At 38.5% G+C, this 27,045-nt stretch overlaps 1 protein-coding gene across 4 annotated transcripts; it reads left to right on the top strand.

Moving 5' to 3' along the window:
- On the top strand, positions 1 to 27,045 carry ICOS (inducible T cell costimulator). Of its 4 annotated transcripts, none has more exons than XR_012517638.1 (5): positions 1 to 155; positions 19,337 to 19,672; positions 20,386 to 20,492; positions 21,505 to 23,024; positions 23,256 to 27,045. XR_012517638.1 is itself a non-coding variant. In XM_074399198.1 (5 exons), the coding sequence occupies exons 1-5, from the start codon at positions 98 to 100 to the stop codon at positions 21,698 to 21,700; spliced, it is 612 nt and encodes a 203-aa protein (XP_074255299.1). In that variant the 5' UTR covers positions 1 to 97; the 3' UTR covers positions 21,701 to 27,045. The 4 variants fall into 4 exon arrangements, 3 of the variants coding, with proteins under 3 accessions (XP_074255299.1, XP_003925677.1, XP_074255298.1); XM_074399198.1 differs by having other exon boundaries at positions 21,505 to 21,589; positions 21,675 to 27,045; XM_003925628.2 differs by having other exon boundaries at positions 21,505 to 21,589; positions 23,256 to 27,043.

Here is a 27,045-nt window from a genome sequence, read left to right as displayed (position 1 = left end):
TAGCAAACAACTGAGAGCCTGAACTCACCATCAGCATTGAACACTGAACTCTGAACACTGAACACTGAACACGGACTCTCATCTGTTTCTGGCAAACATGAAGCCAGACCTCTGGTATTTCTTTCTCTTCTGCTTGCAAACTAAAGTTCTAACAGGTAAGTGGCCTATTGAATGTTTCTCATTATAATTCAGGTAAACATTAAGAAAAATCAAAGGTAGAGAAATTGCACACACAAAAGAAGGTGGTTTTGGTTTTTGAAAGTAGGAACAGTTTCAGAACAGCCCTAGTATATGGCCAAGGGCACCATGTCACTCATGTCACTGTGGATGGCATTGAGTTTGCATTCCTCCCTTTGATACTGTGTCTTGAGATGAAAAAAAGATTCATCAGACCATTAAAATTTTAAATTACCTGCTTGGAGTTACCTGTCAGTGGATAAAATAGCAGAGTGGCTTACTGTTCTTAGAGAGAGATGAAAGGCAAAATGGCTTGTGTCAACAGAATGAAAATTAAGTAGCTCTGGCATTTGGGCTGGGAGTTCTTTCTGTGGTAGAAAATAAAATGGAAAGGCTTTGAAAAGAAGGATTTTGATTTTAATCTTACCTGGATGATCTGTTATCTGAAATGTTAAGGGTACCGTAGAGTTTTTATTGACACTAAGCATCAGAGTTCACCCTAAAAAGCCAAGGAGGAGAGGATAATGTAAAAATAATTCCTAGCCCCTATAGGCCTTTAAAAAAATCATTCTTGAGTCCCTGATTCTTTCTCTTGAATGGTATACAGCACATTCTATATGGACAGTTTAGATAATGCTACGTACAATGTAAGGTAATACATGTGGTTCTGCTGCTGTTTACTGTGCATAATTTGTACACTTTTATTTTCTCTTTAACCCTGAGCCCTATTTTTGAGGTTGAAAAAAGGAAATGAAGTTAGATTAAATAACTTAAATAATTAAATAAACCAAAAGTGAAGGCAGAACTTTTGGTGGGTATGATCCTACCTAGGGCTACGTTTTTCAATGATTTAAAAAAATAGACTTTACTGTGTTTACAAAAAATTTAAAAAAACAAAATTGAACTGGTCAAATGTTTCATCTTGTGCTGATTCAAAGTGAGTTAAGTGCTGTTAAGTTAAGAGGACTGAGGAATGAGGAATGAGTCCAAGGACAGTTCTGGGCTACTTGCTGGTTTATGCCTTTTCTAGAATCTCATGGAGTCCTTTAACGGCATGAATGACATGCGCTTTGGAATTGGTATTCATTCTTCATTCAACCATTTACTCATGTAGCACCGAGCACTTGCCTGGCAGGGGGTACTGTGCCAGATGGTGGATGTACAAGGATGAGCAAAACCAGGTCAACCCCTGTTCTTCAGAAGGTAACTGCATTGTAGAGAGAGAGAGAGATCAATCAAATAATCCCATAGATTAATTATAATTACAAACAAAACTCAATCCTATGAGGGAATGTAACAAGGAGCTTGACTAGATTGGGTGGGTGTGGAGGTGGCACTGAGGAACAGGGTTCATTGAAGTCTTTCCTGTGCAAGTGGCACTTGAGTGGAGATTTTAAGGATAAATAGGAATCAATAGGGAGAATGGTATGAAAATGGGGAAGAACATTCCATACCATGGAAAGAACAAGTGCAAAGAGCCTGTGGCAGGAGGGGATGCAGTAAGGTTAGGGAATAGAAGAAGGCAGACAGATGTGCCTGGGCACAGAGGGGGAAGAGGTTGAGCTTGGTCTGCTGGGAATACTTTGAACCCCTCTGTGGTGACTGAGCAACCCCAAGCTTCTGGAAGAATTGGCAAAACCCAAGCTATCTGAAATAACAAGAAGAAATTGTTATTGATTTTTTTTTTTTTTTTTTTTTTTTTTTTTTTTTTTGAGACGGAGTTTTGCTCTTGTTACCCAGGCTGGAGTGCAATGGCTCGATCTCGGCTCACCGCAACCTCCGCCTCCTGGGTTCAGGCAATTCTCCTGCCTCAGCCTCCTGAGTGGCTGGGATTACAGGCACGTGCCACCATGCCCAGCTAATTTTTTGTATTTTTAGTTGAGACGAGGTTTCACTATGTTGACCGGGATGGTCTCGATCTCTTGACCTCGTGATCCACCCGCCTCAGCCTCCCAAAGTGCTGGGATTACAGGCTTGAGCCACCGCGCCCGGCAATTGTTATTGATTTTTAACCTGTAAATTCTCTTAGTATTTAGTTCCCCTGAAATGCGTTATTTGCTTTGTGATGTTTGTTACTTGTATCGATTGTGTTTAAGAAAATGAAGGATAATGTGAAATGCTGAGATGTAACTTGTAACTTTGGTTCTACTGAGCTGCACCTTGTAACTTTGGCTCTGCTGATCTGTTCTGGTAAAACAGGAACTCTGTGAAGGGACTAACCACATAGCCTGACTGCTGGAGAGAGATGACAGCGCGTAATAGGCTTCTCGTTGCAGAGAGCCTATAAACAGACGTGTAATGGAGAGGTTTATTACCTGGATTTCTTTCCCAGGAAAGGCATATTGATTAGGGCCCTGGAAAGGGAATGCGACTCTCATGGGGAGCCTACAAATGGACGAATGAGGGGCGTCTGTCTCTGTGGTTGAGATAAGGATGTAAAAGTCTTTCTTCTCCCACTGCTCCCCGAGTCTTACATGGAGGCCCCCTCCTCTTGCAGCTTTTGTAGTCAGGCTGGTTGTCCTGTATCAGATCCTGTTCCCCCTGTAGCTGTGAGCCCAATATGTTTTTGCTGATAATCATAAGTTTATATTTAACCTATATTCTTGCTAAGGTATATGATTTCTATGCTGACACACAGAAAGTTATCTTTACATTTTTCTGCTTTTACAACCACGTTGTGATTTTTGTGCATCAGTTTTTGCAAATGTATTCTTTTTGCGTAATTATCACTGAAACTTTGTGTAATCTTGCTCCCCCTCCCTTATGGAAAAAGCACAATAGAAAACTGAGATTTTCAGGGGAATGCCAGACATCCACGGAGTGGCTTTATGTGGTGTCACCCCTGGGCCCAGCTTTAAAGAAAACTTTTTCTTTGTCTCTCTTTCTTTTTCACCAACCACTCAATCACTTTAAGAGTTCTTAAACTCTCACAAAATACAAACCACACTGATACATTAGGAGCTGGTCTCACATTGGTCCAAGATGACTGCTGGTGCAAGTTGGTCTAAGACAAGGCTGGAAAGGAAAGCAGAGGCCAGACCATTCAGACCATGTGTTCTATGTTCAAGATTTTAGATTTTCTTCTGAACGTATGTACCATTCATGGAAGGGTTTGTTTCTGTTGGTAAAAATCATTCCACTAGGCCAAACCCATTTGGGCAGTTCTGGTTGTGGTATTGTGCCCAGGAGAATTAAAGTAGCATTAATGTCAATTCTGTGGAAGATTACATCCAGCCTTAGGTAGGATTGTTTCAAGTTGCCAGGTTAAGCTGATGAATCATTTATGTTCTGGAATAGTATTCATCATAGATTCTAAATGAATACAACCAATGTTCACTCTCCTTATAAAGAAAACCATGCAATGTGGCATGCTGTTTGACATGTGGTAAAACTGAGGCATGAGTGGTTAAATGGTAATGATACATCGGCTAACGATCATCCTATTCAAAATATCACCGCAATGCATGTATCCAGCAACTGCCATTCAAAAGCTCTAAACAAAAAGAGTCAAACTCAAGTCAACTAAGCACTTGCTTGCTCTCTTTGTTGTATTTTCAATCCTTCCAATCGACATTGGCTTTCTCATGCCATGAAGATGTAGGCATGTAAGTATTCTTACCTTCCGTCAACGTTTGAAGAATTTCCAGCCAGGAAAGGCTAAGCGATTTGTTACACAGTAATTGGTGGCAGAACCAAAATTAGAATTCCAATGTGACCCCAGCATTTACATTCTTTCTAAACCATGTTGAAGTAGTGGAGATTAACATAAATCTCAATGATTCTGATCACCTTGGTTATTTGGTTGTGAATTAAGAAGGATGGGAATCTTGATGATTTCCAGTCTTTGATGGATCTCAATGTAGAATTTAATAAAGTCTTGTTCCTTTAATGAATTTGGAACAATAGGACGCTTTTAACTGTAAAAATATCTAGGAAAAATGTGAACGTCTAACTGCATTTTGGAAACGCTCTTCGTAGACTTTACAGGCAGCAGGGACCGTGTGAGGGATGGGATGAATTCTGGTTTTAGAAAGACCACTTTAAAAGCAGTGTGGATAACAGGCCAGAGTGGGAAGAGCTGATGGCAGAGGGTGTCTAATAAACACGCCTGTCTTACGATGTGTTCTGTGAGGAAGCCAGGAGGATAGCCCTCAAGGTCCCTTTGAGCCTTGCTTTGTCACTGAGGCATTCCATTAGTGGTTCCTAAGTTCCACTGGGGAAAAGAGCCCCTCAGTGTTTCCAGTGTCTGAGAGAAGTCTGTGAAGATGGCTGACCTTGGAGCCTCTCTTAGCCTCTCCAGGACTCTGAGTAAATGTCATCTCCTGGAAGCGCCCCCTTCCAGTGTTCTTGATAGATTAAATTAAAAAATCCCAGTTATCAATTTTTTCTTTTAATAGATGAATTCAGGCCATTTCCACTCAGCATAAGCCTCTACTTGATTTTATTTCTTTGCTTATTTACTACTTATTTTCCTTTGTGGTGTCCTCTTTTTCTCTTTTATTTTTGTTAGTGTAATGAAATTTCTTTTGACTCTCCTCTTTGCCTCTGGTTAATTCAGAAGGTCAACTACAGTTCTTAATTTGCTAAGTAATTATCATGTTCAAAGAATCTTAATTGAATGTGTACTTATTTATCACTGTATGAAAATAATGACAATGCCTTTGTCTGTTGTGCCTAGTCCCCATCCCCAAAACACTGTGATATTTTGAATGAGTCTTAAGAATGGGAGGTGGGGAGGTGGAGGTGGGGAGAGATAGCATGGGGAGAAATGACAGATAAAGGTGAGGGAGAGGAAGGCAGCAAATCACACTGCCATGTGTGTACCTATGCAACAATCTTGCATGTTCTTCACATGTACCCCAAAACCTAAAATGCAACTAAAAAAAATTAAAAAGAAAAAAAAATTCCCACTCTCACACTGCCCCCAGAAAGTGCACCTTGCTCCATACGTGGGTTTTGTGGAAATAATTTAAAACCCTATAGTTGCAGATCATTGCTAGGTTTCCTCTTACAATATTTCTCTTCTGTTTCAAGAATCCTTTCTTAACACTTATATCACACACTTTCAGTGACAGCATCATTCTGGACATCTGCTCCTGTCTTGTGATCTCTGTTCTGATCTAATGATCAGAAGACTTCTCTTATTTTTGTTAAGTATCCCTAACTCTCTGAATTCCAGCACAGGTAAGGGTGTCTTCCTTTTACCTTGATGGGTGACTGATATCTTTTCTGAGAATAGGAGTCCTGGATGGCAGCCTTTCATCTTAGGGGCTGCAGATATTCCTTCACTGTCTGCTGCCTTCTAGGGTTGTGGGTGAAGAATTTCATGCTAGTCTAATTCTCATTCCTTTGTAGGTAATTAAAAAAAACAACTCTAGGATTTTGTAATCTTGAAAGCTATTTACTTCAATATTGGAATTCAGGAATTCCTCCAGGGTATGTTTAACCCTCTCCCTCTGTTTCTCTCTCTGTGTTTCTGCTATTTTTTTTTTTTTTTAAGACTGGGTGAGTCTTTTCAATCTGTAGACTAAAGCTTCATTCTTCATTTCAGTCATTTTTTCCTAGTATTTGTTTAATCAAATCTTATCCTTTTCCCCCCTACTCTTTCTAGAAATGTCTCTTGTTCTCGTGTAAGTTCTTGAGTCCCTTATTTTTCATCATTTGTGAGTAAAATGGCTTTCACAACTTGCTGTTGCTTGTTAACCACAACTCCTTCAGATGAAATGGATATTTCAGTTTTAAATTACTAGTAGCATATTCCCATTTCTTGGTAGAAACAAAGGTTCGCATGTAGCAGGGACTGAAATTCTTATCTTTACTCACTGTAAGAATAATAGCATTATTTGGCTTTAAAATTTTTATCCCTGTATTCACAGCTGTAAACAGCAAAATCTACAACATATACTGCTTCCCTACTCTAAGGACATTGAGTGTTATATGCAAAATGACTACCTGGGCTTTTCAAATTTTTAAAAATGTGTTTTAAAATCATTTGTAGCTTGCAATAACTAGTGAAAAGGTCACATTTTCTCTGTAAATGGCACCTCAGTACTACTGCTGTTCTAACAAACTAGATCTGTCAAATGGCACTTTTGGGTCATTCTAAGTGAAACAAGAAACTTAGCATTTGAAACCTTCTTAGAAAAATTCACAATTACATTTTGGAAAGTGGAACTTAAGTATGTAGGAGATATGTCACACACATTAAAACTGTTAGTCAAAAAATGATTTTTTCCCCCCACTAGTTTGGCCGTAAGGTTGATCAAAATAGACAAATATTTGCAAGTTTAGAGTCAGAAACTGGGGATATGAACTTCCTTCTGGGTCATGTATAACATAATGATGCTTGCATCTTCTTTACTTGAGGAAAAATAGAAACAGGTTGTCCCCAAGTAGGGTGATAGACTCAGGAGTTTCCATCCAGTTGACCAGTAGTGCTGTTAGGATCTGTTTATTTGAGCCATGTAGACACGGGCACAGTACTTTCAATAAGCAATTAATGATCATTTAAAGGTAACTTTATGAATTCGATAAATAGAAGAGATTTTTCTACAGCCTATGTTTATGTTTTCCTAGGACTTCACATGAAAAAATCTGTTCACGCAAAAACAACAACAACAAACTCTCTACTGCACTCACAATTAAAGTTCTGTTTATTTTGCACTATCTAGGACTAATGCAAAAATCTCATAGTTGTGCCTATTGCACTTATTTAATTATGATGAAAGTTTCTTCTATATGTGAATCTATTTCTGTACATTTCTACAGGCAGATAAGTGACGGGAAAATCATTAAGAATTTAGACTTAATCAGAGCAAGAACCCAGGTACAATGATAGCACAGCTTAATACGGGATGGTTGATGAATGAAAATGTCTAGGGAAATGAGTGAGTTACATACAATGTAATTTCACATCGAAGTCACTTTAAAATATTTTTTTAATGTATAATAACCCTTTCAATCCCAGAACCTGTATGTGGCACCAATGTGAATCCTACCTTAAGTGTTAGCAGTGATAACATATCCAATATACCTAGAAGGAAAATAAATACCTGAAATTCATTTTTATATCTAGATTAACATTAAAAGCTTCTTTTTGTGTTTTTATTTCTTAGCAAATCTCTTTAGCTCCTATGCTTTAACTTCTGTACATTGAGGGGGTTGGACTATATTATTAAATGAAGAGATTGAGTGTGTGGACTCTGGTGTCAAATTCTTATTTTCTTTTGTCTTTGCCTTTGTTGGATTGGATTAATACAAAGACCTTGTCTTCGAGCTCTGAATTTCTTTCTTCTACTTGTTCAATTCTATTGCTGAGACTTGCCAGAGCATTTCACATTTCTAAAAGTGTTTCCAAAGTTTCCTGAATTTTTGACTGGTTTTTCTTTAAGTTGTCTATTTCCTTGAATATTTCTCCCTTCACTTCTTGTATCATTTTTTGGATTTCCTTGCATTGGGCTTCACCTTTCTCTGGTCCCTCCCTGATTAGTTTAATAACCAACCTCCTGAATTCTTTTTCAGGTAAAGCAGGGATTTCTTCTTGGTTTGGATCCCTTGCTGGTGAACTAGTGTGATTTTTGGGGGGTTGTTAAAGAGCCTTGTTTTGTCATATTACCAGAGTCGGTTTTCTGGTTCCTTCTTATTTGGATAGGCTCTGTCAGAGGGAAGGTCTAGGGCTGATGGCTGTTGTTCAGATTTTTTTGTCCCATGGGGTGTTCCCTTAATATAGTAGTCTCCCCCTTTTCCTATGGATATGGCTTCCTGTGAACCGAACCACAGTGATTGTTGTCTTTCTTCTGGGTCTAGCCACCCAGCAAGTCCCCCCAGCTCCGGGCTGGTACTGGGGGTTGTCTGCACAGAGTCTTGTGATATGAACTATCTATGGGTCTCTCAGCCATGGATACCAGTGCCTGTTCTGATGGAGGTAGTGGAGGGTGCAATTGACTCCGTGAGGGTCCTTAGCTTTGGTGGTTTAATGCTCTATTTTTGTGCTGGTTGGCCTCCTGCTAGGAGGTGGCGCTTTCCAGAGGCATCAGTTTTAATAGCACAGAGAGGATCTGTTGGTGGGTGGGGCCCCAGAACTCCCAAGATTATATGCCCTTTGTATTTGCTACCAGGGTGAGTAAAGAAGGACCATCTGGCTGGGACAGGACTAGAGGTGTCCGAGCTCAGACTCTCCTTGGGCAGGTCTTGCTGCAGCTGCTATAGGGGATGTGGGTGAGATTCCCAGGTCACTGGAGTTGCGTACCTAGGAGGATTATGGCTGCCTCTGCTGAGTCATGTAGGTTGTCAGGGGAGTCGGGGAAAGCCAACAGTCACAGGCCTCACCCAGCTCCTGTGCAAACCGAAGGGCTGGTGTCACTCTCACCATGCCTCCCGCAAGCGCCCCAGGTCTGTTTCCAGGAGGAGGGCGAGATGGGCTTGAAAACTTGCCTGAGGCTTTCTGCCTCCCAGCTGTGAGAGCAAAGGGCTTCTTCAGTTTTTCCCCTGCGTGTGAAGTCTGCAAGCCAGATTCATGCCCTTCTCCCAGTTCTGGCCAGGAGGCTTCTTGCCCTGTCCAAATTGTTAGAAAGTTCAGCTAGAGAATTTCTTCTCTGTGGAGTTTTACCCCCTGTTCCTCTGGCCACCCTTCCAATGGATCCCTGTGGTGCTAGGCAGGAATTGGCTACCTGGCCCAGAGAGCTCCCGGGGCCTTTTTGCTGCTTCCTCTACTCCTGCATCTTGCTCCACTTGGCTCCATAACCTGACTCAGCTCCAGATAAAGTCAGAAACTTCTCTGCAAACAGATCTTCAGCTTCACCAGTTGGGGTGTGTCTTTGGGAGTTGAGGGCCTCCCTTTCCCAGGAGTCTTTGCTTTTTGACTGGGAAATACGTGTCTCCCAATCTTCAGTAAATGGGATCTCTTGCTCTACTTTTCCTGTTCCTTTTCTTGGCCCATTGCAAGGATATTTGCCAAACATACTTAGCCTCCATATTCTTCTATTAATATTAATTCTTTTATTTAATATGATTAAGCTTCTATGATGTTCAAGGTTCAGGGATTATTTAGGCAACTGTAATGCAGTCCTTATCTTTGTGGAGCTCATGATTAAATGAGGAAGATAGACAAAAATAATGATGCTCCAAGATGATATGCACTATAAATATATTGGCCTAAACAAAGTATTACTGGGAGCATAGAGATAAGAGTCTTTGTCTGGTGGTCTTGGAAATATCTCAAGAGAGAAGGTGACATTTAAAATGGTTCTTAAAGAATGAATGAGGGTTTCTTCTCAGATTAAGGGGTAATCAGATATTCTAGTTTATGGTAACAGAAATAATGAAGTGTAAATTGTATTCTAGTAATGAAGAACAGAAGTGAGAAAGAAATGGCCACAAAGTTTAGTGTAGCTTCAATAGATGGCCTATGAGATTGTGAAAGCATTTTGTGTCAAGTCATATATGTTTTTAAATACCTTATAAGCAATAGAACACTAATAGAGACTTTTAAACTGGGGAGTGAAATGCTTTTCTTAAACATAATTTTGGGAGCAGCATGGAGGATGGATGGAGAGGAGAGAGATTAGTGTTAAGAAGGCCAGTTAAGAGGATGCATCCACAGATAAGGGAAGACATGAAAAAGGTGTGGATTGGCAATGGAAATGGAGAAAAATAATTGAATTTAAGAGACATCCAGGAGCTGGAGTCAACTGGACTTGGTGACCGATTGGATGATGAAAATCAGAAAGAGGAAGAAATGAGGACGAGTTTCCTAGGGTCAGACTAATGACTTCCTGAAAAGACAGGGTTTGGGTTTGGTGAATGAATACAGTCATGTGCCATTTGACAATGGGAATACATTCTGAGAAATTGTCCTTAGTGATTTTATTGTGTGAACATCATCGAGCATACGAACATAGTGGTCTACTAGGTGGTAGAGCCTACTGCACTACCTGGGCTGTGTGGAGTAACCTATCGCTTCTAGGCTACAAACCTGTGCAGCATGTTACTGTACTGAGTACTGCAGGCAATGGTAGCACAATGGTAAATCTTTGTGTCACCAAACACAGAAAAGGGACATTAAAAATTACAGTATTATAATCTTATGGGACCACCATCACATATACAGTCCATTGTTGACTGAAGTGTCATTTCTTCAGTGCATGACTGTACTGAGCTCAGTTTGGAAAGGTTACACTTGATGTGTTATGGTATATCCAGAGAGTGATGTTGAAAGAAATTTGGAAGCAAGGAATTAAAAGTTTGGGCTGGAAAAGTGGTAGGAAGCACATTTTGTTTTAAATGCCAGATTTTCTTAGTGAAAGATCAAATGTAACTAAAACCTAATATGACTGACAACTTGAAAATAACGTTGCAATTTTTAGACCTTTGTCTCTTGTGTTACATTCATGTGCTGTGCTAAGCTAATGCTTATCATGGTTTGATTATAGAAAATGTGTCTAGTAAGCATTATTAATGATTACAAACTCAGGAGATCTTATCTTTTCATCACTCTGAGACCTTTGTGGAGGTTTGTGGTTCAATGTCTGAGTTAAAGAAAATAAAATTACACTTCTAATATCTTGCATGCTCTGTACTGAGTAGGCTTCTTGAAATGTTTCCTCCAGAGGATTTTCAGCCAGGAATAATACAACTGCTGGCAAAGAGGCCTGGAAGGATGGGTCTGGGCAAGAGCATCTTGTACTGGAGAAATGAAGTACTTCAGATATTAAAAGCATCAACTTGCAAATAATGAACTCATGTGAACTATAGTGCAATTTTCAGGTGAATGGCTTTTTCAGAAATTTTCTTAATGATCCCCCAAAAGAAGATGAAAATGTTATGCTTTATAAATTTTGAAAACCTAAAGAAATCACTTAATATAAAGATTTTTATTTTACTCTTGAAAACATTAGCATTATTAACAGTAATATTTTCAAAATTATTGTTAGCAACAGTTAACAGGCGTGAGCCTCTCTTGGGAATAATATACGCTGTTCAGTGCAGTACTCTATGTGATCAAGAAAATATAGTATCTGTTCTCTAGACTGATTATAGTCTAGGATTTCCAATAAAAAGTAAACAGATATGGTAGCAAAACAAAACCACATGTTTAATATTCAGATTTTAAGCCTCATCACCAGAATCTAAGACCACACATTCCTTTTTGTGTTTTTAGTAACATATTAAGGGCTAAAAGATAGAAGATTATGTTTATATCACAAATCACTAACATGCTGTGTTTACAAAACATCTTGGTGTATTAGAACAACCACTGGTCCAAGGGTTCTTGTCCTGGCCATGTACTAGGCAAATTTAATGACTGCACTTTGGGAGATCCAAGTTAGCAACCAGGTTTGTTGCTCGCTTGGATGGAACAAAGTTGTCCTGCCCTCTGTGGACATATAAGAGCCAAGAGAATCATCGACTATCTAAATAAATATTTATGAGCCCAGAGGATATTTGTAGGTAAAGAAAGTTTTTCTTTAAAGCTCAAACATATAATTTCCATTAGAACATGACATGCTGGGTTAGTGTTTTGTATGCATGATTGTATATCTTCATCTACTTGTTTCCAGAAGAAAAGCAACATAACATAGCTAACTCTGGGATCATGTCCCAGCTATGAGCTATGTAATCCTGGGCAAGATATTCACCTTTTCTGGCTCTAGTTTAATTTGATAAGTGCAAATGTAAAGTGCAAAATGAAAGATTTAACTTGTCATTTCTAGAAGCCCTTTTGGTTCGTATATTGTAAATCCTATGCTTCATCTCCTCAGATTTAAAATGTCACCATCTACATATTCATTTGTTCGCCCATCCAACCATGCTTTTATCCATCCAGTAAATGTTGATTGCAACTTACAACATACCAGGTATTATTGTATATACTTGGGATGGAAAGGTGAATAAGACCAACAAGGTCCCCGATTTTAAAGCTTACGTTAGAGTGGAGTAGCCAGACAACAAAGAAGAAAACAATCAGATAAACCAGATAATTTCAGACAGTGAAAAATGCTTTATTTCAGTTAATATACTAGAAAATGACTTGGATGTATTCTTTATATTGAGTGGCCAGTGGTCACTGAAGTGTCATTACTCTTGAACGATGACAAAGAAGCAGCCCTGTGAAGATCAGAGAGAATGCTCTAGGTGGAAAAATGACAAATTAAAAGCCCTGGGAACCAGCTTTGTGTGTTTGAGGAGCAGAAAGGAGGGCAGTGTGACTGTGGCGTAGTGTGTGACTGGTATAAAATGGGGAGAGGTAGCACAGGTCATGTCAGTCATGGAAAACCAGGGTAAGGAGTTAATTTTACTGTAAGTGAAATGAGAAGCCCTTGGAAGTTTTAAAAGTCAAAGAATGACTCTATTGGGTCATGTATGTAAGAAGGTCATTCTGGCTTCTCTGTGGAGAATGAATTATAAATGGGCAAGAGTAAAAGCAGAAGCTCTTGTAGTTATGAAGCTCTTGTAGTCCCAGAGAGAGATGACACTGGTTTGGACCAGTTGAAGCAGAGATGGAGAAGAAGTGGATAAATTCTGCTGGACATAAAACAGAGGTGCCAGATAGCAGGTATTCTTCCTGCGTACCGATTTTAGCAGTGGTCCTGTAAGACTCCATTATTAGTGACCACTGCCTAGCTTCATGTGGTTGCCTGCTTCTATTATACTTTGCTTGATTGCTGCTAGTGACACTTTGACTGTGGATTGAACCAAAATCTTTCATGCACCCAGGAAGCTGTGCGACGTTGGGCAAATAATTTAATCTGTCTGAGCCTTCAGTTGTCTGTATGTATACAAAAGAGATCACTGGGTCTGACTGTGTATGATGCTGAGAAGAGGTTGAATCATGTTATAGGAAACAAAAGTGTAAAGCCGAGGGTACTTATAGGATGCCTGAAACATGAACAGTGTTGATGAGAATTTATTGGCAATGGAAATGGCATGTTAGGAAGTGTGAGACGCATATCAAAGATAGTATGAGAGAGGATATTTTGGAGAAGAGTTTATATTAAAGGTGGTATGGGAAGAAAAGGTAAACATGAGAGAAAGGAAGAAAACAAGAAGAGAGAGATTGGTAATAAGGGGAACACTCACAATTTTTAACTACTGGTATAGCAACAGAATTGACCAAATAGATTTGACACCTGACCAATCAGAACAGACATTGTCTATAAAAGAGGTGCGATCATACCAGCACTCCAGGCTGAGTGTTAGACTTGGAGATAAGAACATCCAAGAAGGATGGAGAAAGGATCCTAGCTGCTTTTGCAGTTATAAGAAACTAACATATTCAGACCTGCCTTAAATTGTCTATTCTTATATGCTTTAGTCATGCTTATAAGGGACTGTCTCTTTTAATACTATTTTTTTTCAAATGTTACCAAAGGCTAAGAAGACTTTGTACTTTGTCATTTGAGCATTGTCTTAGTCCATTTTCTGTTGCTATCACTGAATACCTGAGACTGAATAATTTATAAAGAAAAGGAATGTATTTCTTACAGTTCTAGAGGTTGGAGCCTAAGTCTAGGGATCTGCAGGTCTGGTCTAGGCTGTAGTCCAGGGTAAAAATCTGGTGAGGGCCTTCTCGCTGGTGAGGACACTCATCAGAGTCCCAAGGCAGTGCAGAGGATTACATGATGAGGAGGTTCTTGAAAGACAGCCAGTCTGGCTGTTTATAACATACTAACTCTCCTGATAATGAACCCACTCTTGTGATAACCTATTAGTCTGTTAACTCATTAGCCCATGAATTGAATTAAGCTATTCATGAGGGTTCTGACAATCATCTCTTAAAGGCCCCACCTCCCAATTCTATTACACTGGGGTTTAATTTTCAATATGAGTGTCGGAGGGGACAAACATTCAAGCTATAGCAAGCATGTCTGTTCTATATCTGGCAAAGTAATTAAGAAGTAATTAATTAAATGCTATAGTTGAAAACATTCAAACTGTAGACTTAGAGCTGCCACGTGGTTTTCCAGATGGAAAGTTTAAACACTGGATATGTGGAAACCTAAGTCAGCCTTCTGATCACTACATTTCATAATAAAAAGGTTGTCCAGGTAGTTTTTAAGTTAAAAATAATAAAATGAATAATTAAGAATGTCCAGACCAGTTGCAATGGCTCACGCCTGTAATCCCAGCACTTTGGGAGGCTGAGGTGGGCAGATCATGAGGTCAAGAGATTGAGACCATCCTGGACAACATGATGAAACCCATCTCTACTAAAAATACAAAAATTAGGTTGGCGTGGTGGTGCATGCCTGTAGTCCCAGCTACTTGGGAGGCTGAGGTAGGAGAATAGCTTGAACCTGGGAGGCGGAGGTTGCAGTGAGCTGAGATCATGCCATTGCGCTCCACCCTGGCGACAGAGCAAGACTCCATCTTAAAAAAAAAAGTTTCTAATAGAAATGACACTTTGAAATCTTCAGCTGATGTCAGTGGCACACACTCTCAATGTGACATTCAAGAAAAATTGAGGCACAGCATTCCTAGTCATATGTACATACTTTTGTGGGCAAGAAAGATAGTCTCCTTCATTTTAGTTTATTCTGAATTTCTAGAATAGCCCATTATGATATTGAGACAGAAAGTGGTTAACAGGAACATTGTTTCCCTTTGGAGGACTCACCCAATAGCAAAGAATTAGCTCTCTCAGTTGTGTGTAGTTTTATCTGGATATATTCTGATCCTGATTCCAGAGAAAGCAAGTATTAGAAAGAACATTAAGATGTTTTTGTATGACTTCCTTATTTTACAGATGAGGAGACTGAATTCCATGGGAGTACCCTAGCCACAGAGCCTTGCAAGTGGTAGAGCCAGAATTTGCCTCAGGTCTCCTAGGGAGCCACTGCAGTGCACTTCCACCACACTGCACTGCCAACCATTAATGTCCTCTTGTGTTTGCCACAGTGTGGGCACAATGGGGGAAAACCCTGCTGACAAAATCATCTTCGGAAGTACAAGACAATGCATCTATGTCTGTGTATACATAGTGGCCACAGACACTTTTGCTCCAAGATCTTTGTGGTTTACTTGCTGCCATTCTACAGTCTCTGGGAAATTTGTTGTGAGCCTTTCTAAAGTAACCGAGAACCAATGCACTGATTTTATCTTCTGTAGCAGATGGTAGAGACATAAGCATCAAAGCAACAGCGGGGCGACGTAAAGGCCCTAAGCAAAATACCGGACATTTTAATCTAATGTAGACTGCATCTGTTCTCATGCCAACAGTTTTTTTTTTTTTCCTTTGCCTTTTGTTTACATTGTTCCATCTAGTTTTTAAAATGAAGCAAGTAGTATTTTCCTTCTGTATACTTTAAAAATATTTGTTATTATAAAACAAAACATCCATACAGAAAAGTGAAAACATCATAAATACACAATTTAATGAATAATACTAAAGCATACTGCCTCACCCTCATAATCACCCAAGAAATAACGAGATTGTCAGCACCCCTGTCCCTTCCTGATTCCAACTCTTTCTCCCTCTTCGGAGAAAGCCATTAGGCTGAATTTTGTGATACTAATTCAGATTATATTATTTCTATTTTGAAATCTCAACATGTGTACTTCACTTAGAAAAGTTTCAAATTACATATACCTTCACTGTCTTTCTAGACAATGTGCTCTACATTGACAGATTCTTTTTTAAAGCACGTTGGAGATATAAGTTAGAATTCCACTGTATCAGGGTTTTTATTGTTGATGTTGAAACAGTCTAATAGTTTCTTCTTAGGAGGTAATCAGTCTCTTATATCTGGCTGCTTTTAGGATTTTCACTAAGATATGTCTAGATGTGCACACTTAAAAAAATCTGCTTGTGAATTGTTGGGATTCTTGAATCTGTGGAGTGTGACTGGGTTCTAACTAATTTTTCCAACCTATCTACTGGTTCACTAATTTTCTCTTTAGCTCTGTCTGATATATATTAAACCTATCAATTGAGTTTTAAACTTCAGTTAGTGCATTTTTTTTTTTTTTTTTTTTGCTAATTCTTGTTGGTTCTTTCTCAAATTAGTTGACTTCAATTTTCCTGTGTACTGCAGATATTATTACAAATTTTTCTTTTATTTGCTTAAACATAATTAGTTTAATTATTTTGTTTTTGGGACCTGATAATTCAAATATATAAATTGTGGGTTTGTTTTTATAGTTTGTTGTTTCTATTGTTACCTTGTTTTCTAGGTCTCATTTTTATAATGTGTTTGTCACTGAATGTACGTATTATTTGTAGGGATTTTTTTGAGGCCTAGGATGTAAACCTTTTCTTTTCTTCTTTTAATATTTTATTACACTTTAGGTTCTGGGATACATGTGCAGATCATGCAGGATTGTTGCATAGGTACATACATGGCAATGTGGTTTGCTGCCTCCATCCCCCTGCTGTCATCTATATCTGGAATTTCTCCCCATGTTATCCCTCCCCAACCTCCCTCCCCTCCCTCCCCATAATCCCCCCCAACAGACCCCAGTGTATGACGCTCCTCTCCCTGTGTCACAGGGAGGGGATGTAAACCTCTTCTTCTTATAATAGTTTGCATTTTTACTTTCAAAAGCTGAGGAGTAATAAAATGCAAATTATCTTAAAGAAAATTCAAGAATTGAGGTCTTCTACACCATTGAAGTCCAGAAGATTTTTCTGGACCATCTACTCTGAATGAGGTCTGGTTTATTTCTGGTTTAACTGTGCTCCAAGAATGTAACTCTTTGGGATCTCAGTTTTCTGGGGAGGTGGTTTTCTGCTAGATCCCGTGCTCTGCAGATTCTGGGAGTTGAGACAAAAACAAAAAGTTTGAATTTCAAAGAACAGCAACTGCCTTCCGAGTAAATCAGCTTCCAAGCTTTGCTTGTCTCTTCAAATTTAACCTGGTAGTTTCTCCTCCTTTGTGTCACTCTTTTAATGCTTTTAATTGTATTTTTGGACATTTGTTTAACATTTTTGGTTGTTTTTGGTGTGAGAATTAGTTTGAATAATAGGCACTGCTATAACTGAAGACTAGAACACTTGTGCTTATTTTCACAATCAAATCACCCAAATTGAAGATCTATAGGGGAAATACAGATTGAAGCTTAGGGATATTAAGAAAATAAGTAATTGTGAATCTTAAATAAAATTAAGGCAACTAGTGTAAACAGAGGTGTGAGAAATAGCTCCTCCTGCATAATGCTAACCCTGCTATAAATTTCAGAAAGCAAAATAGTAATACATAGTATTATAACTTTTAAACATTTTGACCAAATGTCATAATATTTACATAAAAGTAAAACGCTGAAAATAACCCCAATTTACAACATTAGTATTTTAGTTTTAACAAATTATAATAGATTAACATTATGGCCAATAATATAGTCATTAAAAAGGATAATTATGATGACTATGTAAGAAATGAAATGTTTATGACATAAAATGGCAATAGCAGAACACAAAATAACATGTCTGTGACAAATAATAAGTCTGTTTTTGAAAGATAAAGAGCAAAAGTATACAAATAGTATTTCTATTTCACTGTAGGACTAGGTAATTTTTTTCCTTAAACATTTTTTACACTTGTTATCTAGTTTTCTCAGAAACAAAGACCAAGATTTCAAAACTTAGGAAAAAACCCAGCATGCTAATAATTTTCCCAAACAGTTTCAGCATGAAAATTTGCTATATTAAAAAGGAAAATAAAACCAAAAAAAGGAAGGCAATGAGCAGTTTAAATTTATAGTTTCTATAATTATAATTTATAGTTTCTATAAATTCTAATAACTCAGAATCTGCAACCATCAGGGCAAGGCACTTTTATTTTTTTCCTTCTGTGATTCCTATGTAGCTTTCAAAAACAAACTTGGCTTCCTATAAACTTAAAATTATTTCAGAAAATGAAAAAGTGGGTCTGGGTATGGTGGTTCACATCTATAATCCCAGTGCTTTAAGAGGCTGAGGCAGGAGGATTACTTGAGGCCAGGAGTTCAAGATCAGCCTGGGCAACATAGTGAGATATGTCTCTACAAAATTTCTTTTTCAAAATTAGCCAGGTATGGTGGTGTGCACTGTATTCCCAGCTTCTTGGGAGGCTGAGGCAGGAGGGTCCCTTGAGCCCAGGAAGTGGCTACAATGAGCTATGATCATGCCACTGCACTGGAGCCTGGGTAACAGAGTAAAACCTTTTCTCTAAAAAGAAAAAAAAAGAGAGAGAGAAAGTAAACAAAAATCTGGAGCTTATCTTTACTTTCAGGCCTTGATTCAGTTCTCAGTGGACGATGTTCAGAGAAAATACATTTCTATCATTTGAAAATGATTAGTCTGTTCTTTTACCCTCTAGCAAGAAGATATAACAGATGTGTGTATATATGTACGTATATGTATACAATTGTATGTAAATATCTACACATGTACTCACTATATACTATAATATACATATAATACATATATTTTAATACACATATAATCACACATATATATATATACAATTATTCATTTTTAAACTACTTTGTACTTTTACAAAGTGAGAAATTTCTATCTTTCCTTGTATCTGCTTAACTGGTGTACATCAGTGATTATTTACTCATCAACAGTACACATGGCTCTTGTCAGAGTATTGACCAATAGGCGGACAATTCCTTCCCCACAAGACATACCTACTAATAAATGAAGTTTTTCCTAAACTTCAGCTTTTCCCATATCTCTCTGTTTGGCTAAGTGCTACTCATCTTTTAATTCCAATTTTAAAACTCACTTCCTTAAGGTGACATTTTCTGATTCTGTAATCAAAATTATAGCCCACCTGACCTTACCACCTTTATTCAAATAATACTTCATTCCTATCACAAATTATGGTGCATTACTACATATTTATTCTTTTACTATCTGCCTCCAATATGAAAGCTACCGAAGGACAGGGACCATACCTGTCTGATTCATACTATGTAAATATATTATTTAATATTCAGTATATTCTATATTCACATATGACAAGCAAATTTCTGGTTAGGATTTTTTTTCTCTAGGACATAGTTGTACCTTATGTTCTTTCTTGAGGGGTGGAGGGATAAAGTGAAGCTGTTTCATTCTGGTGCAACAGAGGTGACTTTGTGCATAGGATAAATTACTTCTATGTTAAAATGTAATTATTAGGGCAACATATTTATAAAACGTCACTTTTGCTTTGTTTTCTTTCTTTTTATCCAGGAGAAATCAATGGTTCTGCCGATTATGAGATGTTTACATTTCACAACGGAGGTGTACAAATTTTATGCAAATATCCTGACATTGTCCAGCAATTTAAAATAGAGTTGCTGAAAGGGGAGCAAATACTCTGCTATTTCACTAAGACAAAGGGAAGTGGTAACACAGTGTCCATTAACAGCCAGAAATTCTGCCATCCTCAGCTATCCAACAACAGTGTCTCCTTTTTTCTATATAACTTGGACCGTTCTCATGCCAACTATTACTTCTGCAGCCTCTCCATTTTTGATCCTCCTCCTTTTAAAGTAACTCTTAAGGGAGAATATTTGCATATTTATGGTAAGACATTGCTTTCATCTTCCAAACTTAAGAGTATATACATATGTTTTGACAACTTTTCTCACTAATGAAAACAATTGGACAAATAAGTATCTTTTGTGTTGGAGTTCACTTAGATGCAATTGATGGCAATCATTTATAATGAAGATATACAGGTGATGATTTACAATGAATAATAATTAGTATTATTCAGCAATATGCAATTTAATCCCATAGACTGCTAAGTCAGAAATAGATCCTATTGCCTTTTAAACACACATGCCATTAAAAATCAGGAAAAAAATATTAAGACAAATACTTAAACTTATGACTTAATAATGGCTATTATCTCTGTTCACCTAAGATTTAAGGTTTGGTTTTGTACCGTGTTTCTGAATGAAGTGTGATGACTGAAAATCATAGTTTTATAATATTACTTTTACTACTACCTCTTTTGTAAAAAATATTGGCAGAAAAGCCCTTTCTATTAACCACATTTGTAAACACCTATGTGCATGGTCTTTTAAGTTTTTGTTCCTGGATCCTTGCCATAATGCTGAGATGATGTTAGTCTAATAACTTGCCCACTTACTGGATTTCATGACTATAGTAAAGAAAAGTTTCATTTGATTAAACAGCTCTTTTAAATTCGGTAAGAGAATGTGTGGTTCAGCATTGAAAGAGGAGATTTGATTCTCAGAATTTTTCATTAACATACCTTTTTTCCAATCCAGAATCACAACGTTGTTGCCAGCTGAAGTTCTGGTTACCCATAGGATGTGCAGCTTTTGTTGTAGTCTGCGTTTTTGTATGCATACTTATTTGTTGGTTTACAAAAAAGGTGAGCAATTTCTGTCTTTCTTTGTATCTGCTTTACTGGTGTACATGAGTAATTATTTACTCATCAAAAGTACACCATGGCTCTTGTCAGAGTAGATTGACCAACAGGCAGATAATTCCTTCCCCGCAAGACCTACTTAGTAATTAATCACTTGGAACAGAAGTTTATTTATTTGTTTTATAACCCACACATTCCAAAGAGGACTTGGCTTGATGGCTTACAGAGAGTTACATTATTATTATTATTGTTCAAACTAGATGAGGAAATTGAGACCAAGAGAAGACTAAAGGCCAGGAGGAAAGTTAAAACATAAAATAGATGCCTCTGATTTTTAAAAAATTATGATGTGTAAGCTGCAAGTATGAATCTAAGCTTCCTAAGAGGCAGAGCAGAGATGAAACAATTAGTTATAAGTTTTGCTTAGCTGGTAAGTTAAAAACAGTCAGCATGTCAATTGTAGCTTAGAAGGAAATAGACAACTTCTTGACATGTTAAGTTATTAGACTCCTTGCTTTGAAAGAAAACCAGTGAAGAGCTATTTAGAAAGATAAACAACAATGATAATAACAAAAATCTCCTTGTGCTGGGGGATATTCTTTTTGGTTTCTCACATTACAAGTTCTCAGTCAAAGAACTGACACCATTCTGCATGTTACATGGGTATGCTGGTACTCAACTATATCCACAGTGTGGTCATTGGCCAGTGTATATCTGTGGCAGACAAGAATTTGAAAAGAGAGATAAAGAAGGAAGAGAATGAGATGGGGCCCATGATCTAAGTTTACAGGGAAAGAAACAATAAAGGCAAAAATGAGAAAGAAAGTTCAGTAGAAAGCTCTTTTTATGTAAAGCCCTTTTCATATTGTTTTCCTAATTAGCCTAAAGCCAGGAACTGAAGTTACATTTTCATGTTTTTGTCACATACTACTTCAACAAAGAATAGAAAACAGTCAAAAAACAAAGAGATGGGGAAGAGAAGATGACAAACCATGTTTCCGGCTTTTTCTTTCAGAAGTATTCATCCAGCGTGCATGACCCTAATAGTGAATACATGTTCATGGCAGCAGTGAACACAGCCAAAAAATCTAAACTCACAGGTATAACTCTACTTGGGGGTTTGGGTAGGGAAGAGTTTTCTTCACAGTAAGCCTGGAATGTTAATTTTTTTTTTTTATTTTAAAGGAAAGGAAAACATCTCCAAGGTCTAATTCTAGTATTTTCTGTGAAAATCTGGATTTTTCACTTGCTTGTATATTGCTTGTATGTTGAAAACAAACAAGAAATAGGTTTGTAAGCCACTACTGAAACTAAACACACAAAAAGTTCATAAGCTAACATTGTATCAAGGCAATTTTCCAATTAATATTTCAAAAGCTGGGATGATTCTAAGTGTATCTTGTTGAAGGGTTCATTCAGTCATTCGATGAGCATTTATTGAATACCAGTTAAGTGTGATTACTGAGTGAGATACTCCAGGGAATTTGGACTGAGATTTGGACAGATGTATGTTAATTTTGGACTGAGATTAAGAAGAGAGATTTATGCTGGTGCTGCTAGAGGGAAGAAGGAGAAATTGATGAAGATGTTTGGTTATTTTGATGTAAAAAGTGTTCAAGTTTAGAGAAATTGGATGGCTTCAGAAGTCTCAGTAACGTGGGACTTTGACCTTTTCTGTTAAGAGTTAGAAAATGGAAAGTTGCCAGGTTTGAGGAGCACCCAGAAAGTTTGAAGCTTCCATTGTGGAAAATTCATGTCTTATACCCCTTGAGGTTGGAATGATGTGTGGTATATAATGAGACAGAAGCCACTTTATTTTTCCACCCCTCAGTGGCTATGGACTGTCTAAAGGGGGCACACGGCTTGCATTATCATGGAATTATACTATTGGATGGGAGCTAAAAAGGCCCTTGGAGTTCACTTCTCATTTTTTTAGGTGACAGAAATTGATGCCCAGAGTGTTCACTGACTCTTGGTTCCCTACAGAGTTAATACCATAGCTCTGACACTTGCAAAGTGCTTGTGTTTCATTACTTTGCTGTTGAAAAAATATATGATCTCTCAATCTTTGTGCTGAATGTGTTCTTTCTGTTTGGATCCCCACAAGCAGAACCTGAGATAAGGACTCGGGTGCAAGTAGTTTATTTGGGAGTTGATCTCAGGAAGGAGGAGTGAGGGGTCAGGGAGAGTGAGACAGCCAACAAGGAGAAGCAAATGAAGGGTGCATTATTACCAAGGTTTCAGCTCCAGGCCAAAGAGACCTGACATCATTGGATCTCTGATAAGTGTACAGATGCCTCTCAGAATTATTCTCCTGAAGGATGAGAACCACTGGCTCCATCCCTACTGATTTGGGGTTGCCTGCAGGGGGCATTAGCTTTCCCTCATCCCTGAGCTGTGCCTCTACTTGGAATGAGTCTTCATGAGATAGTCTGGAGGCAGAAAAACAGAGAAATGCAGTGGGGTGCACGCAGACCTGTCCATCCCATCTCCAGCTGAAATCAGAGGTGGACAGTTTCAAAGTGATGAGTTCAGGTAATGTCTGTTACAGGAGTTGAGAGCTTTCTTGGGAAATGGGGAACTGGTGCTGGGTCTTGAAGCATAAAGACGAGTTTACATGGTGTGTGTGTGTGTGTGTGTGTGTGTGTGTGTGTGTGCGCGCGCGCGCGCGCATGTGTATGAAAGACAATGGAAAGGAGAAAGCTTCTTGTAGGGAACTTGCACATGGAGAGCATTTAGAGAATTTATGCTGAATTTTTGTTACAGATGTGACCCTATAATCTGAAACTCTGACACCCAGGGATGAATCATGTTGGCCAGTTTTCCACAACTTGAAGCACAAGATTCTCTCATTTCCTGGACCATGGAGAGTCTGACTTGATTTAACTACATACATCTTCTGCCGGTGTTTTGTTCAATCTGGACGAGTGACTGTATCAGTCAACAGGAATTTTAACAGACTGCCTTGGTACTGCTGAGTCCTCTCAAAACAATCACCCTCTTGCAACCAGCTTTAGAGAAAGCCCAGCTCCTGTGTGCTCAACAAATAGATCTCACTGGGAGTGGAATCCCTGTCTCCACATCTGCCCCTAGCAGTGCACCAGCCAGCAAAACAAACACATTCACCAAAACAATGTTTTAAAGATGCCAGAGGTACTGAATCTGCAAAGCAAATGAGCAGCCAAGGGCCAGCATCTGTCCTCATTTCACTATCATACTACCTCTTCTTTCTATAGGGATGAGAATTCCTCTTTTCATCAGACAGTCAAGGGAGATGCTTCAGAACTGGAGCTATTTTATTTCTGAGATGTTGATGTGAACTGTACATTAGTACATACGCAGTACTCTCCTTCAGTTGCTGAACCCCAGTTGACCATTTAACCAAGACTTTAGATACTTTCTTGTGTCCTCAATTTTCTTTTTAAAAATACTTCTACATGACTGCTTGACACCCTACCAGCCACTCTCAATAGAGAGCTATGTCTTACATTCTTTCCTCACTGCTCAGATGTTTTTTGTATCTGTGCACACATATATACACACATATGCATATAAAATTCATAATGAATATATTTGCCTATGTTCTCCCTACAAGAATATTTTTATCCCAGAAAGACATGCTATTTTCTCAAATTCAGTGAAAATGGTTAACTTTGTTCAGGTTAGTGGTAGGAAACATTGCCTGGAATTGAAAGCAACTTTATTTTGTTATCCTGTTTTCTACCATTATCTATGTTTTTATGGTGCTATTAATGACAAACTTAACTCTTTTTGTAGAACATATTAAAACTGCATTCAAAATAATCTTTAATGGGCAAGCATTCTCCTGGGGTAGAGCAGATTATTCATTTAGCCTGAATGCTGTTGTAACTGTAGGTTGCTGTCAGACTATACCTGGGTTGCCTCTGGGCTTGACAGGTCAAAATGGTCCCCCTGAGCCTGGAGCAGCCCTCCAGACCTGGGTGGAATTCCAGGGTTGAGAGACTCCCCTAAGCCAGGGGCCACTAGGTTTTCTTCTTCCCAGAGGCTGATGTCACCCTGGGAATCACAGTGGGTCTACCTGCATTCATAACTCCAGGATCTGTGAAGCACACATATGTGTCAGGGCACAATTCCCTCTCCTAAAAACCACACAGCCCGAAAATGGCCCTGGCTCTTCAAGTTAGTCTTCTTAAGAATATGATTTGGCTAGAAAGAGTCTTAAATACATGTAATGTGATTATGCTTAGCTGGAATATTTTCTCAACTTCCTGCATGCCCAAGGCTTCTGAAGCAGCCAATGTATATGCAGCAACATTTGTGACTTTAGGTAAATTGGGATTATGTTGTAGTTTAACATTTTGTAGCTGCCTGTTTATAGCTTACAAGTGAGACCCAATGTGTCATTATGCATACTTATATTATTTTAAGCATGTGTAATGCTGGATGTGTACAGTACAGTACTGAACTTGTAATTTGAATCTAGTATGGTATTCTGTTTTCAGCTGACTTGGACAACCTGGCTGGCTTTGCACAGGTGTTCCCTGAGTTGTTTGCAGCTTTCTGTGTGTGGGGTGGAGTGTGGGGAGGACAGCCTTCATGGTGGCCCACCTGGCCTGGTTGTCCAAGCTGTGTCTTGATACATCCTCATCCCCAGCATGGGACATTTCAAAATAAATTATTAAAGGACAAAATTTCTGTGAAATCAAATCTGGTTTTAAGAGGAGCCACTTATCAAAGAGATTTTCAGCAGTAGTAAGAAGCAAAAGAATAAACATTTTGATATTCAGCAACTGAAAATACCTCACTGTGTTTTTTTTTGGGGGGGAGCAGGGAATTGATTACCTTAGCTAGCATGTACAAATTTGATATTGTACTTGAAAATAGTTACATTGCTTGGAATAGTTGCTTTCTTCATTTTCGTTTTTCTTTCTTTTTTTTAAATTTTGAAATAGCTATAAACATAAAACAGTTGGAAGCACAGCAAAAGAACTGTTCTTTTCCTGAGTAAGTTTCTGATCTAATGTCTTGTCACCTCTGAATGGTATTTTTTTTACAAACAAGAAAACTGCCCTTCCTAACTACAATATAGCCTTCAGATACATTGCTACCATCCCATCTGCAGAGCGCCTTCAACACCGGCCCTGTGCATTTAGTTGATATGTCTCTATCATGACAGTCTCAGTCTAGACTTCATGGCCTTGACACTTTTGAAGATGAAAACAGTTGTTTTGTGGAACATCCCTTGTTTGGGTCAGTCTGATGTTTCTTCATGATTAAAATCAGGTTCTTCACCTTGGGCAGAAATCACACAGAAATGATAATGCACTCTTTTAATTTCATTCCATCAGGCAGCTCACAGTTTTGATTTGTTCATTGCTGATAATGTTCATTTTAATCACTTGACTAAGGTGATGTGTGTCAAGCTTCTCCACTGCAAAGTAACTCTTGTTCCCCTGATATTTTAATAAATATTTTATAGGAAAGTACTTTGAAACTTTGTAAATCTTCTGTTCCTTGTGAAAATTTCAGTTTCTTTATTTGTTCATTTATATCTGTATGGCATTATGGCATCCTATTTTATTCAATAGATCAAAATTTGTTACTATCATTATTCTGTTTTGATACTGAAACTGCCCCATCCTTGGCCAGCGGGAGCCCATTCCAACTGGGTCTTGCGTCCTTCCGCCATGTCCCCAGTGTTCTCTCAGCAATCTTTTGCTTTCTGGCAGAACGAGCTAGTCCAGCCTCAGCTTGAGCTTTCACTGTCCCAGTGCTGGAACCAGCTTCTTCTCCAAGAACCCTGGTTTCTTTGAGACATGGTTTTAGAAGCCAAGATCCAGGCATTAGTTCTGCTCGTTGCTACTGGGATCTTACTGCTCCTATGTCCCATCAGTGGACAGAGCTAGGGATATAGATCTATCCAGATAGATAGATAAATACGTATATAAATATAAATGTAGATGTAAATGTGTGTGCATATGTGTATGTGTGACTACAAATATATATTTATATACAATATTATAAGTAGATGTAAATGTTTATATATGTATGCATCCACATCCACATTAGCCTATCTATCTAACTACTTATCTATCTTACCTAGAAATTCATGAGTTCACACCCAAGCCATTAATTCCAATACAGCACTATATGGTGATTCATTCTATACTTATCCCTTTCTTTTATTTATCCTTCTTCTTACAATGAGAAACCTCGCTTTTAGATCCTTACTACATGTATTATTTGATCAATCCCCTACCATGAAACCCACCTCCCATGTTCTTCCTCACTACTTCCCCATGTGGTTCCCCCCTCTCTCTGCCTCTGCTCTGACTTCTCATTCCAGGCCACCTGTTCCTGTTGCCCATTTTGCCCAAGTGGGTCTGCGTCTACCCATGCTGGCCTCTCCCACACCATGGATGCCCTTTTCACCCTGCTGGGGCTCCAACACCCCAGGTTGGGGCATTCCTCCTTGAGGATGCCTTCCATACCATGTCTGGGCCTGCTCAGGGTCGCAGTGGATTTCTGGGCTAGGGTGGATGATCCTATGGCCTGTGCTTTGCACCGCCTCTCA

The sequence above is a fragment of the Saimiri boliviensis genome, chromosome 5 (genome assembly GCF_048565385.1).
Source record: "Saimiri boliviensis isolate mSaiBol1 chromosome 5, mSaiBol1.pri, whole genome shotgun sequence".
In the NCBI taxonomy this organism is placed as follows: domain Eukaryota; kingdom Metazoa; phylum Chordata; class Mammalia; order Primates; family Cebidae; genus Saimiri; species Saimiri boliviensis.
This window is presented reverse-complemented; position numbering and strand designations above follow the sequence as displayed.